The sequence below is a fragment of the Nicotiana tomentosiformis genome, chromosome 10 (assembly GCF_000390325.3).
Source record: "Nicotiana tomentosiformis chromosome 10, ASM39032v3, whole genome shotgun sequence".
Lineage (NCBI taxonomy): Eukaryota > Viridiplantae > Streptophyta > Magnoliopsida > Solanales > Solanaceae > Nicotiana > Nicotiana tomentosiformis.
Genome location: NC_090821.1, coordinates 53,992,280 through 54,011,122, shown reverse-complemented (window position 1 = coordinate 54,011,122; position 18,843 = coordinate 53,992,280). Strand labels below are relative to the sequence as shown.

At 38.3% G+C, this 18,843-nt stretch overlaps 1 protein-coding gene, 1 non-coding gene and 1 pseudogene across 2 annotated transcripts; all 3 read left to right on the top strand.

The window, feature by feature from the left end:
- The first annotated feature begins 251 nt into the window (after positions 1–251).
- On the top strand, positions 252–358 carry LOC117273037 (small nucleolar RNA R71). Its single transcript, XR_004503009.1, has one exon. It is a non-coding gene; the product is annotated as a small nucleolar RNA R71 (small nucleolar RNA).
- Positions 359–6,658: 6,300 nt separating this feature from the next.
- LOC138900183 (uncharacterized) lies at positions 6,659–7,174 on the top strand. The gene has a single exon (XM_070186897.1). It carries the CDS (start codon positions 6,659–6,661, stop codon positions 7,172–7,174), a length of 516 nt encoding a protein of 171 aa, XP_070042998.1.
- Positions 7,175–12,164: 4,990 nt separating this feature from the next.
- On the top strand, positions 12,165–12,794 carry LOC138900182 (uncharacterized; annotated as a pseudogene).
- Positions 12,795–18,843: the final 6,049 nt, after the last annotated feature.

The following is an 18,843-nucleotide window of genomic DNA, read 5'->3' as shown; positions in this document are numbered from 1 at the left end:
ACTTTTGAGCCAAGGAAACAATATATTGTGTCAATGTATTTAGAGCATCTACCTGATTTACCATAGCAACCTTCTTGATGATTACACGCTTAGATGGCCATTGGATGGTATTCTCATAAATCTCATTCAACAATTGTAATGCTTCTTCTATAGTTTTACCCATTACGGAATCTCCTGCATCTGCATCAATCACATTTCTAGAAGAGGGTTTTAACCTGTGATAAAAAATATACAACTGCATATGTTCAGGAATATCATGATGTGGACATTTTCTCAGCATTACTTTTAATTTTTCCCATGCTTGATAAACCGACTCAGTGTCAGTTTGCAAAAAATTATATATATCTTGTCTTAACTTTGTTGTTTTAGTAGGAGAAAAATATTTGTTCAAAAATTTCTAAGTCATCTGGTCCCATGTGGTAATAGACCCTTGAGGCAAACTTCGCAACCAAGTCTTGGCATCTCCTTTTAAAGAAAAAGGAAATAGCCTTAACTTGATAGCTTCAGGAGGTACTCCATTATACATAGTGGTTTCAACAAGTTTCAGAAAATCAATCAAATGACTATGTGGATCTTCGCTTGAATCTACCGTAAAGATACAAGATTGTTGAATTGTTTGAATAAGACCGGTCCTAATTTTAAAGTTGTTGGCTACTATTGGCGGTTTCCTAACACTAGATTCACAGTTGAAATGGTCAGGTCTAGCATAATCCCTTAGGATTTTATTTGCTGGTCTTGGCACCAATTCATCAAATTGCTCATCTACGTGGACTTGTGGTGGGATTTCTTGTGGGTTGTCGTCATCACCTAGTTGATGCTCCATTCCGCTGCATGTTATGTTTTGAGAAGAAGATGCTTGTCCTTTCCTGCATAATCGAAGAGATCTTTCAACTTCAGGATCGTAACTCACCAGCTCTTTTGTAGAAGAACGGGTCATAAACTACCTGAAATTCTTAAAGTAAAGAAAATAAAACTTTTTTTTAACTTAGTTCCTAGAAAAGAATAGTACTAAAATAAAATATGAGAAGTAAAATCAAAATAATAGTAGTAATTAATTAGTAGCATGTGGGAACCATAAATAACAATAGTAAAGATATTACAACGATGAAAGAATAAGGTAGTTGTAGAAAAGAAATGCTACTGTTATAAGTATTACTATATAATTATAATAAATATTATATAATATAAAAGAGACGATAACAAATAATAGTACGTTATATTACTAATAGAAAAAAAATAGTATTATTATGATATAAGGTAAAAATGATAGTTTAAGTATAATACTAATATTTACAATACTATTAAGTTGATAGCGATACTACAAAAAATAATAATAGTTATAATAATATGTTCTCAAACTAGTAAGGGGTCGTTTGGTAGGGTGTATAAGAAAAGTGCGGAAGAAGGTATATTAGTAATGCATGCATTAGTAATGCATGGGTTAGTAATGCAAGCATTAGTTATGACGATATTATTCCTTATCTACTGTTTGGTGTGGTGTATTAAAATTATAATGCATTGCATAATTTTTTTTAAAACATAGTTGTTTACAAAAATGCCCTCCATATTCTCAAGCTTTAAGGGACTTTAAGGATAATTTTGTCTTTAACCAACCTAATACATGCATTAGTAGCCTTGGTATTACTAATGTTATGGTTTTCTATGCATTACTTATACATAGGATAATACCAAGTATAATGTATAACTAATACAAGTATTAGTTATACACAGGTTGAAAACATTTACCAAACAAGGTATTAGTAATGCATAGAGCTAATGCTTGTATTATTTTTTCTAATACCTCCTACCAAACTACCCCTAATAAAATAATTAATCTGAAGTAGATGTCTGCCAGTCCCCGGTAACGGTGCCAAAAATTTAACGGGTGTCTAGCGTATATGAATTTTAAACTCGTACTCTGTCAAATTATAGTATAGAAATATGTCGGTCCCACCGACATTGATTTATCTATTCTACAAATGGTTCTTGTTTTAATTACTATTTGAGAGAATCGAAAAAGTTGAGTCGAGAGTTAACAAGCAAATAATGAACAAACAAACAGTAGAGAAAAGTATTTTTGGTTTTAACAAATCTGATAAAGATGTTGGGATCGTGATTTTACTTGATAATTCTATTATAAAGCATATATTTATTTTTCAGTTTCTATTTCTCACACAATGTATAAATGCCTCTCTCGATTACACTTATATATGATTACTTAAATTGAATAATTAACAGCACTCCTCTCGGTTATACAAATTAATTATCAAGATAGTAATATTAAAGAACCAGAAATATATACTTGAATTGAAACATGCTCTTTTTCAAAGTAAGTCCCTTTCGGTTACCTTACTTTTTATAACTTGAATTTTAAACTATTCGCCTCTTTCGATTTCAGAATTAGTATAAAATCAAATTATAACACAAAACAGATAGATATGATTAAATAAATGTCAACACTTATCAACACCACTATTAACCTTATTACCTCTTCCGCCTCTCTCGATTACAAAATGAATAACATGTTAGTTTGTGGTACAAAGTGAATAGGTGTGACTAAATTAAATAACATCTAACTATAAAAGCTGATCAAATTATAAATTGAAAGTTTCAAATCAAGCAAGTGAAACTGAAAAATAAACTTTCACTATTATATAGAATTATCAAGATCCATCATTCTCCCAACATAAGATAATTACTCCATACTAGAGCTAGTACTGCTAATGAAAATATTCATTTCCATTAAATAAGAAAAAAGAAAGAAATATTCAATAAGAATAATTCCGCCTATTTAATTAAAAATAGGAACTAGAGCAATTTCCAACCTTGAAATTTACTTAGAACTAAAATGAAAATGTAGCCACCACCGTGATCTACGAAGACGATTAAAAACTGAAATAAACTTTACAAGAGGAATGATTTCAAATCTCCAAAGTTACTTCTACAATAATTGGCAATGTCCATTTTATAGCCATGAGTTAACTTATTGGTAACCGTTTTGCTTTGTTGGAAACGGGTTTTGGTTGAAAAGAGTTTTTGGCCTTTTGTAATTTTGTTGCAGAATATCTTCCATTTTCTTTTCTTGACACTTTCTGCTTCTTGCTTTTTACTTTGTTGTATTTCTTCCTTGACCTTGCACCACTACTTTCGCACTCTTTCCTGCATTATTTAGTTAAATATACGGAAAAGATTTGATAATTTTTATGCTTTTACAACGATAATTATATACTTAAAATCTAGCAAAATGCACTTATCAGCGAACCACTCGAAGGCTGTAAAACACACTGAAGATTTTGTGCAAAAGAAGAAGAAGAACAGCAGAAAATTTCGTAAGAAAAGATTCTGAGATTCAAAGCATATTTATAGATTTTCTGGCACTGTTTCTGAAAAGGTTTGCAACCTTTCAGAATCAGGAATGACTGTTGGATCAGGTGGGAATATTTCTATTTGAAATATTGCGGAAAAACTGATTTAAAATAACCCAGGAGAGAAAACGAACCGGACCGGGTCGCGTCACGGGTCCTGGGTTATTCCGGGTTGAATTTTCATTAATTAATTAAATAATTGAATGAAATTTTATCCAAAAAGATTAATCAATCAATCGTTGACCAAATCCAAATCTGAATCTGAAACCGAAGCCGAAGCCGAGCCGAGCGAGCGACGATGACGGCGGTGCGAGGCTTACTTTCTTTCCAACCCATTTAATACTACGAGAAGTGTTTTCTCAATATAAGCATATTCACTCTTCTTTCCATCATTAATGAGGAACACTTTGCTCTTTCCAAAGTAAAAGGGAGCTCACTTTCCCTCCACTTTCTTCCCTCTATTTTTCATTCACCAATCTTTAATCCCAACATGGAGTACCAGTCTAGACCATTCTAGAAACCCTACTCCAACTTGAAATGTACATGTATTATGCTAAACCTAGTATGGGCTGGAGCGTTATCAAAGTAACAACCTGCTAAGATAAACTTTGTCCAAAGTCCAACGGGATTTCCACAATCCCAATTGACACTATCATATTATGTGCATTACTTGGAGAAATTATGCCAACGTGTTGATCATTATTGCATAAGTAGTCAAATCCGGAGGGGGAAAGGTCTAACCTTTGTTGGCTTGCAGAAAATGAAGCATGAAGTCCCCAGGTTTGGTATGGTCCAAAACATCCCACCGTTGCTACTTGACTGGTGGAAAGACATTGCACCTTGCGATAAGTATAATGTGAGAAGAGTACTTGGTGACCTGCCATCCTTGCTAAACGTTCGACCAAATAGGGCATTGATTGAGGCCGCTACCATATTCTGGGACGAGAAAATAGCCATTTTTTGATTTGGCAATATAGAAATGACTCCTCTCCTAGAGGAAATAGGAGGCTTCGCCAAGTTACCATGGGATAGTCCGGGATTACTAGTACCAGAGAATCGCACCCCCTGTGGTTTCCTAAGGATGTTGGGTTTAAAAAAAATGATGAGCTGCTCTGTTTAAAGAAATCATACATCCATTTTAAATTTCTTTACGAGTGTTATGGGCATAGCAAGTCATATCGTCTTCATCATGATGAACTTGCCATTACTTCCTTGGGTTGGACGCACCGCCGGGTTTATGTGTTCGTCGTCTGCTTCTTGGGGTTTTGATATTTTCAATGAAAGGCGGAAGGATTCATACTCTCTTAGCCATGGTTGCAGGACTTTGATGGAGGGTATCGAGGGACAAACTTATACTACCGTCCCTATGATCTTAGCCGAGATGTACCGCACTCTAGATCGGTGCAAGCAGGGATTTGGACACTTTGAGGGTTGTAATTTGTTACTATAAGTCTGGCTGCTAGAACACTTTCAGAGAGGAGAATATCTTCAACAGCTTCTGTGACGACCTTTGAATGACTACATAGCTTACCATTACCCAAAGAAAATGACGTTTATCCCAGACAGGTTTGCACAACCAGGAAATGCAGTAAGTTGGGTGCGTTTCTTCAGCAATCTGACGGACGAGCAGGTACATTGGATGTTTGAGTGGTTTCCTAGCACTGAGTTCATCATTAGGTCAAGAGTGACTACTCATCTGGTACTAATCAGGTTGCGAGGCATCTAACCTTATGCTCCCATAAGGGTAATGAGGTAAGCGGGGAGAAAATAGGTCATACCTCAGGTTTCCAACATGGTCCAGTACAAGGCAGATTTCAAATGAGACGTCATTGTGGAAAAATAAACCATTGAGCCAGACAGGTATCACGTCGGTCATATGTACTACTATCTATTATGGTTGGAGGATGACGTAGTAGGAGACGTTTAGTCGGGAGTCAATCTGAAGGATAGGGTCATAGATGAAGTAGCTGAAGCATAGGTTAAGTATAGAAGGCTACGCAAAAGGGTGTTCGAGTCTGAAGCTAAACATCTGGAACAACACAAAGTGAACATGGAAGCGATAATAGAATGGAAGGAGATTGCCACCAAGTCAACAAAAATATTGGAATACTTGGAACAAGGGTCGATGAAGCTCGAAGGAAAGATGAGAAAGAGACTCTCAGATTGTCAAGACACGGATGGCAGTGAAGGAGGATATCTAGCAAACGCTTACCTACTGTTGGATATGCGCGATCTGGGAAACCTGATTGATGGGGTCAAAAGAGACAAGCACGGAGAAGGTCCTTCAGGGACCAAGTAGATTAGGAAATGATGTTCTTTACTATTTTCTAGCTTAGCTTTAGATTTCGATTGTAATAAGGCTAAATGCCATTAGTAATTTTTATTATCGATTTAGCAAAGGTTTGACTCATTTTTTTGCATTAATGAAATGACACAAATGTTGGCATCTATTTTCTCCAAGTCTATGTGTCGCTTAGGCCTACATCAGGCACAATGAGTTCCCCAAATTAGGATGCGAATCATTGCATGACTTTGTCTAATATGCTCTTTTGTTTCACCTTACTAACTTGGTTACCTTTTGCTTTTTCTTTTCTTTTCTTTTGATTAGTCCCATTCCCAAAGGTTGGTTCGTGTATATTGGCATCATCAGCATATCACACTAGATCCAAAGGTCCTTCACCTCCTCCTCCACCAAGCGATCCTAAAGGCAAAATCAAAGGGAAAGGGAAATGGATGATTTGAGTGGTATCAGGAAAGACAATGCCACCATGGTGGAAAATGTTGAAACTTCAGATGGCCGAAGTACTCCGGCACAAAATGAGTTGGTCTTACGTCTGGAATAGAAAATCCTGGAACTACAAGGTGAGCTTGAGCAGGTCTGAAATGTCGCAAACCTCTCCCTTACTCTCAATGTCCCCGACATTAACCAGCAAAACCCGACTAACCAGAACCAAACACCACCGGAAAACACACAAAACCAAAACCTTCTACCAAATCCTCTCGCACCACACCAGTATCCCGCACCTCCCTAGAGCCTTAACCCACCACCAGCACCGACTCCTCAACAACAACACCATCATCCAACTCAATACCCACAAACCACTACTTATCACACTACCCAGAATGCGCCACAACCTACTCTCAATCCCCAAAAATCAACCAATGACCACCCTTATACCCAAGTGCCAGGAATCCATCAAAGGAATCCAATATATGTGGAAACTTTACCTCACACCCCGCAGCAAACCCTATACATACCCTAATCAACTGAGAAGGACATGTTCATTAAGAACATGGTGGAGGAACTCAAGAAGCTTACTGGTAGAGTTCAAAGTGTCGAGGGTGGTAAAGGTGTTGAAGGTCTAAACTATGAGAACCTGTGTATTCAGCCGGATATGGAACTGCCGGGGGGTTACAAACCTCCCAAGTTTGAATTGTTTGATAGAACTGGCGATCCGAAAGTACATCTAAGAACGTATTGTGACAAGCTTGTAGGAGTGGGCAAGAACGAACAAATCTACATGAAACTGTTCATGCGAAGCCTTATGGGAGATGACTTGTCTTGGTACATGAGTCAAAACCCAAAGAAGTGGGTTAGTTGGGTAAGTATGGCGTCAGACTTCATGGATAGATTCAGGTTCAACACGGAAAATGTGACAGACGTTTTCTACATTCAAAACCTCAAGAAGAAGTCGACAGAAACCTTCCGTGAATATGCTACTCGTTGGAGATCAGAGGCCGCGAAAGTAAGGCCAGCACTTGAAGCAGAACAAATGATCAAGTTCTTTGTCAGGGCTCAAGACCCGTAGTATTATGAAAGGATAATGGTTATTCAAAATCACAAGTTCTCTAACATCATCAAGTTAGGAGAAAAAATAGAAGAAGGGATTAAGAATGAGATGGTGGCCATTTTCGAGGAACTACATGCCACGAATAAATCTTTGCAATCAGAAGGTATTTCAAAGAAGAAAGAAGTAGGTGTCGTGATGGTAGCCCAGGGTCCTAAGTCTCCTCTCACATACCAAACACCTCTACCCACATACAAACCCTCACCCCCTAAATACCAACAACCCGCTACCACCTACCATGACTATAATACTCAACCAGCATATTACAATTCACCACCACCCACCGTCAAAATTACCAAAATCCACGACCAAATTTTGACCGAAGATCGCCTAGACAATACACCCCAATTGTTGAACCCATAGACCAACTGTACGAGAGACTAACCCCAACAAAATATGTGCCTATCATTCAGGCATGAAGGGTTATACCATCGATGAGTGTCGCACGTTGAAAGACAAGATTCAGACACTAATCGACATTAAGGTCATACAGGCCAAAGAAGCTGCACCAAATGTTCGTAACAATCCTCTCCCAGATCATAGAGGTAAAGGGGTGAATGTGATAGAAATTGATGAAGAATGGGATCAAGAAGGGTCCATCGGACTCATTTGAGAGGGAGATGCTCCTAAAACATCTCTGGTCATCCTCACACCAGTTGTGGTACAGACCAGGCACCATTTGAAGTCAAGATAGCTACACCCTTCACTGCGATGGTAGCTCCCACACCATCTTACAAGTCTGATGCCATCCCATGAGACTATGTTGTGGGAGTAAGAATAAAGGGAAAAGCAAAAATAGAGGAAACATGTGTGGCACAAGGTATGACTAGAACTAGTAGATTTTATACACCTGAGAATCTGGGAGGAACAAGCAAGGAAGTTGCACCTAAGACGTCTGTTGTCGAGACCGGCCCTGATGACCTTTGGAGAAAGGTACAAGAGAGGGAGTACTCCATTGTTGACCACTTGAACAAGACTCCCGCTCAGATATCCGTCTTATCACTACTGCAAAACTCAGACACACATAGGAATGCTTTAATGAAGGTGTTGAGTGAGGCTTATGTACCCACCAACATCACTAGTAGGGAGATGGCTAACATGGTCAGACGGGTATTGGAGAGCCACAAAATCACTTTTCATGAAGATGAATTACCACCAGAAGGGCTGAGTCACAACAGGGCGCTAAACATCATGGTGAAAATTGAGGATAAGTTCATCGCCAGGGTCTTGATAGATGGAGGTTCAAGTCTCAACATATGCCCACTGACTACCCTAAAGAAACTGGGTAAAGGCCTGTATGAGATACGGATGGGAAGCATGAATGTGAAGGAGTTTGATGGATCTCAGAGAGCAACCATTGGAGAAATCAACCTTAGTCTATAGATGGGCCCGACTTGGTTTGATGTCGAGTTCCAAGTGTTAAACATATCTACTACCTACAATCTATTGTTGGGATGACCCTAGATACATGCCGTCGAGGTAGTGGCTTCGACTTTGCATCAGGCTATGAAGTTTGAGTGGAATCATCTGGAGGTGATCATCCATGGAGATGGAAGTAACCCCATCTACCCCAATCAGATTGTGCCGGTCATCGAAAACAGAAAGAAGTTGGGTGGAGAAACATACCATCGAATTGAACGAGTCAACACAATTAAAAGGACTGATGACAGAGAAACAAGATAGAAAGCATACTGCTATGGACAGGGTATGAACCCGGCAAGGGTCTCGGCAAAAAACTTCAAGGGATCACCAAACCTGTACAACCACAACATCATGGCACGACTTTTGGGCTTAGATATGAATACACATGGCAGGAATACCAGAATTGGTCACCATCGTAGGGTGCTCCTTATTATCCATTGGAACAACCAGTACTACCTCTGCACCAGACATTCCATCAAGTTGACATGATTTGGGGTTCTGAGGAAGATGATGTTTTAGCTGGCATGAGGAAGCTGTTTCTAGATGAAGAAGATATGGACTGCAGTGCAATAGTTGAGGAAGAGGAAGACCTTACCATTCAAACCATGGAGAAATGAGTTGTTCTCAAGAACTGGACCGCTACACCATCCCGGGCCCGTCGAGTTCCTGGGTAGCCTAGCAAAATATGCATGAAAAAATAGTTTTGAGCATTTAAGACATTTTTCAGGATTTTGTTTGAAATAATTGCTCGAGCCATCGAGCTGCACTTGTTGACAATTTTAAGATTTTATTAATGCATTACTGCTTTCGTATTTATTATTATTTTTACATTTTTTTTCAGCATTATTATTACCTATCCGGATGAACCTACGACTGTGACGCGTAATGAGACAATGCAATATAAGGATAGTGATTCAGAGGATCTGGAAGATAATATAATACCCGAGGAAAGCATCGGAGAAGTAGAAAAATTTGAAAATAAACCAAAGTCTAATTTGGAGGAAACTAAGGCCATTAACTTAGGGGATTCCAAAACGGTCAAGGAAACACGGATAAGTATTCATCTATCACAGTTAGAGAAGGAAGAGTACATCAGATTCCTAAAAGGGTATGAAGGTATTTCTTTCATGGTCCTACGTCGATATGACTAGTTTAAGCACATCCATAGTAGCTCACAAGCTACCCACTAATCCCATGTGTCCACCAGTAAAGCAGAAGCTCGGAAAGTTCAAGTCGGATATGAGTTTGAAGATAAAAGAAGAGGTTACCAAGCAAACAAAGCCAAGGTTCTCCGAGTGGTCGAATATCCGACTTGGTTGGCCAACATTATGCCAGTTCGAAGAAAAATGGGAAAGTTAGAGTATGTGTCGATTATCGAGATCTGATCAGAGAAAGTCCCAAAGATGATTTCCCGTTGCCCAACATACACATACTGATTGACAATTGTGCCAAGCATGAGCTCCAATCCTTTGTGGATTTCTTCGTAGGATTCCATCAGATCTGGATGGATGAAGAGGATGCTGAAAAGACAGCCTTCATCACACCATGGGGGATATACTGTTACAAGATGATGTCGTTTGGTCTAAAGAACGTTCGAGCCACCTATATGAGAGCCATGAAAACCATCTTCTACGACATGATACATAAGGAAATAGAGGTGTACGTGGATGACGTTATCATAAAATCTAAAAGGAGTTTGGATCACATAGCAGACATGAAGAAATATTTTGATCGGCTTCGAAAATATAATTTGAAGTTGAATCCTGTAAAATGTGCCTTCAGAGTCCCTGCTGGAAAGTTGTTAGGATTCATCGTCAATCGCCGAGGGATTGAGTTAGACCCATCAAAAGTCAAAGCTATCTAAGACTTGCCTCCTCCGAAGAATAAGAAAGATGTGATGAGTTTTTTAGGGTGCCTCAATTACATCAACCGCTTCATAGCACAATCAACCATGATATGTGAGCCAATCTTCAGAATGGTGAGGAAAGATGCTGCAACAAGCTGGACTAAAGAATGCCAGAAGGCGTTCGACAAAATCAAGGAGTATTTATCTAAACCGCCCGTTCTGGTGCTGCCAAAACCGGGAAGACCTCTGCTGCTTTATTTGTCCGTATTAGATGGGGCTTTTGGTTGCATTTTGGGATAATGTGATGAAACTGGAAGAAAGGAGCAGGCGATATATTATCTGAGCAAGAAATTCATGCCTTATGAAGCCTAATACACTTTTCTGGAACGCACCTGTTGTGGTTTGACATGGATAGCTTAAAAGTTGAGGCATTAGTTCTGTGCATATACTACATATCTCATATCAGGGATGGATCCGCTAAAATATATCTTTCATAAACCCATGCCTACGGGTAAGTTAGCAAAATGGCAAATATTATTGAGTGAGTTCGATGTCATCTATGTGACTCAGAAGGGAGTCAAGGGGCAAGCATTGGCGGATCATCTGGCAGAAAATCCCATAGACGGAAAATACGAACCATTGAAAACGTAATTTCCCGATGAGGAGGTATTATTTGTAGGACAAGATATCACCGAGGCATATGATGGTTGGAAGATGTTCTTCGACGGAGCAGCAAACTTCAAAGGGGTAGGTATCGGAGCTGTCTTAGTATTAGAAACTGGCCAACACTATTCGGTATCCACAAAACTCAGGTTTTCATGCACCAATAATATGGCGGAGTATGAGGCCTGCATCTTGGAACTTAGGTTGGCCATTGACATGAACATTTAAGAGTTGCTTGTAATCGGAGATTCAGATTTTTTGGTACACCAGGTCCTGGGGGAATGGGCTTCGAAGAACAACAAAATATTGCCATATTTTCACTGTGTAGAAGAGCTGACCAAGAGGTTCACAAAGATAGAATTCAAACATGTTCCGAGTATCCAAAATGAGTTCGCAAATGCGTGGTTCCATGATATCAAGAAATACCTGGAAAAGGGAGAATACCTAGAGATTGCTACCCATATCCAGAAGCGCACGCTTCGAAGATTAGCCAACCATTTCTTTCAAAGCGGAGGAATTCTGTATAAAATGACTCCTGACCTGGGATTACTATGGTGTGTCGATGCCAATAAGGCATCCAGATTGCTCGAGGAAATACATGCCGGAACCTGCGGACCGCACATTAATGGTTTTATCTTAGCCAAGAAGATACTAAGAACAGGGTATTTCTGGATGACTATGAAAACAGACTGCATCAGGTATGTTCAGAAGTGTCACCAATGCCAGATACATGCTGACATGATACGAATACCACCAAATGAACTCAATGCAACAAGTTCACCCTGTCCTTTCTCCGCTTGGGGTGTGGATGTCATCAGCCCAATCGAACTAGCTACTTCAAATGGGCATAGGTTCATTCTGGTGGCCATAGACTACTTCACAAAATGGGTTGAAGTTGCATCTTATAATGCTATAACTAAGAAGGTTATAGCAGATTTTGTTCAGGACCGCATTGTTTGTCGATTTGGAGTACCAAAGTAAATCATTACTCACAATGCCGCCAATATCAATAGTGATTTGATGAAAGCCATATGTGAAACATTCAAGATCAAGCATAGGAACTCCACATCATACAAGCCTCAAATGAATGGAGCCGTAGAAGCCGCCAACAAGAACATCAAGAAGATATTGAGAAAAATGGTAGACAATTACAAACAATGGCATGAGAAGCTGCCATTATCTTTACTTGGATATCGTACCACAGTCCGCACATCAACTGGGGCAACTCCCTACCTACTGGTTTATGGTACTGAAGCCGTTATTCCCGCCGAAGTGGAAATTCCTTCTTTAAGAATCATACAAGAAGCTGAGCTCAACGATGCAGAATGGGTACGAAGACGGTATGAACAACTAGCTCTTATTGATAGAAAAAGAATGAATGTGGTGTGCCACGGTCAACTCTACTAGAACAGAATGGTGAGAGCTTTCAATAAAAAGGTCGGGCCAAGGCAATTCGCACCAGGGCAATTGGTGCTAAAGCAAATCTTCCCGCACCAAGATGAATCCAAGGGGAAGTTCTCACCCAACTGGCAGGGCCCTCACATGGTTCACCCGGTATTGAAAGGAGGAGCACTTATACTTGCAGAAATGGACAGAGAAATTTGGCCGAAACCTATCAATTCAGACATAGTCAAGAGATACTATGTTTAAGATTGTTTGCATTTTCTATTTGATGTAAATGAACTACGCTTGACCTGATTCCCATTTAAGAGGGGATACGTAGGCAGCCCTGTGGGTTTGGTCACATCCTAATAAAATATTCATTTCTCCCATGATCAGAAACTGGGGCAAGATCGCGAGTCTATCTGATTTCATCACGTTTGGAACAGCCAAGGAATGTGTTGTCAGAAGTATGCACTTAAACTGGGGTAGAATTTTGAGGAGGACCCTTAAAATTCTAAAGCAAGGAGGTTGTGATGTCTCGAAATGCGTCATAGTCATCAGTACATCCAAATTATTTGATCCCGCGCATTTCAAACAACTACATTTCTGAAAATAATAATTTGTCGAATGCATGCATGTTTTTCGAAAATTTGTTTCTATGGCAGCCAAACGCTACCCAGGGTAACTCAAGCAGGGTCTCAAAGCAAAAGGCAAAGCAAGAAAATCTAGAGCACGAACCAACTATTCCCCTACAAAACTCACAAATTTTCTTTAAATGCAGACACAATAAACATAACAAGAATATTCGCAAATATGTACACACAGCAAAATCGCTATCTTCAGAATGACAAAGTTGCCAAAAGCAAACACGTCAAGCTAAGAAATACTTTACTCTCTCACAGCTATTCGTTGCTTTTCTTGCATAGGGATAAGCACTATCCTCATCATCGCACAAGGCTAAACAATGACTTCCTTGCATGAGACTAAGCATTGTCTCCATTCATTGCATAAGGCTAAGCATTGCCTTTCTTTGCATCAGACTAAACACTGTCTCCACTCCTTGAATGAGGCAAAGCATAGCCTCCATTATTGCACTAGGCTAAGAATTGCCTCCATTATTGAATAAGGCTAAATATTGCCTCTTCTTACATGAGACTAAGCATTGACTCCACTCCTTTCATAGGGCTAGGCACTGCCCTCACCTTGCATAAGGCTAAGCATCGCCTTTCTTCGCATAAGGCAAAACATTGTCTCCATTCCTTGCATGAGGCTAAGCATTGCCTCCATTATTGCATAAAGCTAAGCATTGCCTTTCCTTGCCAGAGACTACGCATTGTCTCCTTTCCTTGTATGAGGCTAAGCATTGCCTCCATTATCGCATAAGGCTAAGCATTGCCTTTCCTTGCTAGAGACTAAGCACTGTCACCTTTTCTTGCATGAAACTAAGCATTGTCTCCACTCTTTGCATAGGGCTAGGCACTTCCCTCACCTCGCATAAGACTAAACATTGCCTCTCTTTACATGAGACTAAACACTATCTCCGCTACACTGCATAGGGCTAAACACTATATCCTTTCTTCGTATAGGGCTAAGCATTGGCCTCATCTCATACAAGACTAAGCCTTGTCTTATCTCGTCCTCGTATATGACTAAGCATCACCTGTTTCCTCTATCAAATGATAGATATTGCTACATCTTTGCATTTCATGGGTTGAAACACCGCCATATTATCCGAAGTCGTCATAGTCCAAAGGCACTATCCTCATAGCCTGAAGACACCATTCCATGGCTTAAGGATCCCTCGAAACTACACATCATTATCCAAAGGCGTCATAGTCCAGAGGCATCATCCTCATAATTTAAGGACACCATTTCATGGCCTGTGAATCCCTTATCATACGCTTCATGGCCCAGGACGCCATGGTCTAAGGACATCATCATCATTGTCCAAAGACAACCTTCATGGTCCAAAGGGAATTTGCATCATGTTTAAATTTTTACAATAACCTATATATATTCGCACGCACTGTGTTTTAAGTTTTGCAGGTAACTTGGAAGGTAACCGTTCTATAAACAGGAGCAATCTTTGCTCTGATTTCCATTCACAACGTTCACATCCTTTGACTACCTTCAAACGTAATCGACGACCAGTAATTGACTACCTTTTACTCTATAACCAATCAAACATTTGCCTTATGATACACCCGTAACGTCCAAACTCGCATTCATGACTCCACTTAAAATTATCCGTTACTTACAACACTATCCTACCCAAAAAAGAACCTTTTCGAAACATACGAACACTCATATAACAACTCCATCGGTTTTGTTCGTCGTTGGATCCAAAACTATACACTGCCTGATTCCTGTAAAACCAGAGATATGTAGGCAACTCAAGAACCAGGGTTCGGCCCCCAGTTTTTCAAAGTACATCATTCTTCACTCACTTCGGACAAAATTGGTCATCATTTTCTTTACCCGACAACTCTTTCATCCTTCCCCGGTAAAGAGGTGTAGCTGTTGATACCCAATTTTGCCCTCATATTTTTTCAAATAGTATATATACTTTCCAAATAACATTTTGCATCATTATTTAATTCATAAGAGTCGTATAAGTATTTTCTACAATTTTTCTATAATTTTTAAAGCTTTAAAATTGATTTTCCTGTATTTAAATTATTCAAATATTTATTAATTATCCCTTCAAATTATTTTGTGATGACTAAATCATCCAAATTTATTATTTACACCCACGTATATATTTTATAATATTTTTTACTTTATTTCACATAATTACATTTGTATTTTAAGTTATTTACATAATTTTGCAACAATAGCTTATATATTTTGTATAATTATAATTATTACATTATTCATGCTAAAATAATATTTTTATATTTTTTACAATGTTAAGCTATTATTTTCAATCATTTTTATTGCATAAGTAATATTTTATTACTTATTAATTATTTTTTTTAAATAATTTCGTGCATTTAATTTATAGCCCAAATTTGGAGCCAATTCCGGACCAATTCAATAGCCCAAATACCCACACCTTAGCCCAATAACACCCCAGCCCAAACCAAATGACCCTTTTTAAAATAACTCGGTCGCGACCCGTTGAACGACCCGCCCCGCCTATTCCTTGATCCTTTACAAATCTTCCCCAATTCCAGTTCTAATATGGAATCTCCCTACAATTTTCCTTCTATATATGTTCGATCTCTCTGTTATTTACATGGTATTGGTATCACATAATATTTTCCTATCTTTGGCAAGTATACAGTCCTAAATCAAGTAACCATCTCTAGAACTTCGCGATTTAGACGATATTTCGTCTATATACACCTACTACCAGGCCTCATGGCTCCGATCCAGTGAGAATTTTTGCCATTTTTGTTCTTCGTCTAAACTAGGGCTTCCCGCATTTTGTAGCTTTCATTATTTGTATTTAATTTACTATCTTTCCTTGTTGGGTACTTAATTTTGATGCTATATAAACCCCTCCCAATTCCCTTTTGGGGAGACTTTAGTCACTATTGTTTCTTTCATTCTCACTTGTTATATTCTGAAATCTGAGACCTTGGCCGGCTGAAAGCCAAGGCCATTCGAATTCGATTGTGTTCTTCCTCAGTGCGAGCACTACCTGGAGTTCATTCGAAACCCTTGGGAACTCTGACGCACTGAGATTTTGGGAATTCTACTGCTCTTTGTTAATGTTAATCGAATTATCTCTGGAAATTGCTCTTCTCATTTGTTTGCTCATTAATTTGTAACTAGTAAGTACCTTTGACTCTCACAATTTTAATTTTTTCTGTGCTTGTGTTCATGCTCTGTATATCTATGTCACTCAAATTTCAATGAACCAATATGCTACTATGTTTATGGTCCTCTTTGCTTTGAAGTTATCCAGTAGCCTTATGTTTTCTAGCATCAGAACTTGCCTAAAGCTCTAAGTTTTGTACTGTCTTAAGCCTGCCTAGCTTAGAATGTTTGTGTATGGCTGAATGCTATTCTGCTACTTGTCATGAGTTCATCTCCCCGCTTATTTCAGATTCTTGTGATAGATTAGTTCACACCCAAAATCTGTCCTAATGTATTATTTCCTATTGTGTCATTCCTGTACATTTTGTTAATTTCTTTATGGTTGATCTATGCATGTAACTTTTAAATGCTAGTATTTCTTGAACTTCTGAACCAAAAATGACATGTTTCCTTGCTACTTGTAAAGCATAATGTATTTGTTCAAGTTTGTGTTCCTCAAATATTGCCTAAAGACTTCAGTACATGGACTTTTCTTTATATATGTTTAACTAGTCTAAGTTTTGATGCCTAACTATCCTGTTAATTTTGGCAATATTTTTGAACTTTGGTATTATGATTGATGCTCAGCATGTTAAGCCTTCCCATGTGATTGTTTGTCAACCATTGTATACTATACCCACTAGTCTATTTGTTATGCTCACTAGGCTCCCATGTTAAAATTCCGATGTGTAGACTGCTATTTCATTTGTTCCTATCCTTAATTCTGCTAGACCTTCATGTAAAGCTCTTATGTCTAAAGTCCTTTAGGCTAATTTTGGATCATGCTTTACTTTGCAACTCTTTTTGGAATGGTTCATTATCCTATAGTGGTCAATTCTGTCATTCTTAAACTTTCTTTCTGGAATTACAAGCCTCAACTTGCCTCATATGTATCTTGTGTGCCTTCAATCTAGCTTAGTCCTGTTTATATGTCTTAACTAGGGATGTTGTTAGCTATAGCTTTAAGAATTAAGTGTCTAAGATGTCCAGTTTCTTCTATAAATAGTTTGGCGCTTGTATGGATGAACTTGACATCCATTCGGGTAAAGTAAGTAATTTATTTAGGCCTAGTATGTTGGACCTGTCGTGGTACTGGAAGTCTGGGATGCGTTGTCTGCATTTGGAGTTTGGACCTGTGGTCCATATGAAGTTATAAGCTTGTTTGAAGGCCCAAATATGTTGCTGGGTTATTCTATATTCATGTTTGGGTCTGCAATCATTCAATATGGGCTGTAATAACTTGTAATAACGAATGATGGAAAAGTTAATAAAAGGGGGTTGTGGTATTTCAATATTTGCATGAAAGGGGAGAAAATATGCCTATAGGGTTTAATTGCTTTGTGTGCTATTTTGGTAAACTTGCTCTATTTCTGCACATCAATAGAAATCATGTCTATAGGATTCACGCACACACACTTCAATTAACTTGTCAAAATGTGTCGACTCAAATAATTGTTGCATTGTTTCCATGTCTACTATTCAACACTTAGACAGCATGTCTATAGGATGAATAACACATGTTTGTTACTGCCCATCTACATACTATGTTTATAGGCTTTCAATTAATCGATCAATTAATTACTTCCATTGCTTTTAGTGCGTTGCTTCTTTAGTTATCATGACTATGGATTCTAAGTAATTAATCAGTCATTTTGTTATTATCATACTTAGATGATGTGCCTACAGGGATAATTATATAAAATATATCTCAACTATTAGAAACTATTCCTATAGGATATTGATGTCTGCCTAAGAAGCATGCTTATAAAATCAGCACTACTAATTTGGTAACTCATATCACTTCACTGCATCATCGCGTAAACAATTAGAAATCATGCCTATAGGACTTGTGATGCTTTAATCGGCCTATACGGTACAGTATTGTCTGGATAATATTAATCATAATCACATAGGAACCATGCCTATAGGATTTAACAACCTAAATATATTTTAATTCTGAAATCGTCTACTGCATAACCAAAAATCTGCCTGCGTGCATTTTTTATTATGTGTGGAGGCTAACTTGGGCCTTTAATTGTCTTTACGTGAAGTCCTATCTATTTTGAATATCGCTTAGTTTAATTATTTTTTGAGCAAGCTAAGTAAAGTCTAGAACTACTCAAATAGTAGGTCCAAAGCCTCCTAGACCATAGGCATAGGATGGGTAGCGCACGCATAGGGTACGACTTAGAATTGAATTAGAACGCTTTTAAGTAAACAACTTCAATATTGTAATGCAGGAGATGATAGTCTGTGCCCGCTGAATAATATGAGCAACTCCTACATAAAGGAAGTTGTGAAGTATTATTTATGTTGCACGGGGTGATTATTTAGGCTAAAAACTTAGGACCCCCATTTCTTTACATACTTGACACCCCTACTTAGTCGTTTAATATAGACCAATGTAATTGTATCCTTATAGTCATACTAAGATTTGTATCGATCCTCATATGTTTTAACAAGACTTTTCAACTTCTAATCTCTCTTTATTTATTTAATCACCTAGCCTAAT

Excerpts from the sequence above, each read along its gene's own strand:
- LOC138900183 (XM_070186897.1), top strand. The coding sequence starts at position 6,659 with ATGGTGGAGGAACTCAAGAAGCTTACTGGTAGAGTTCAAAGTGTCGAG.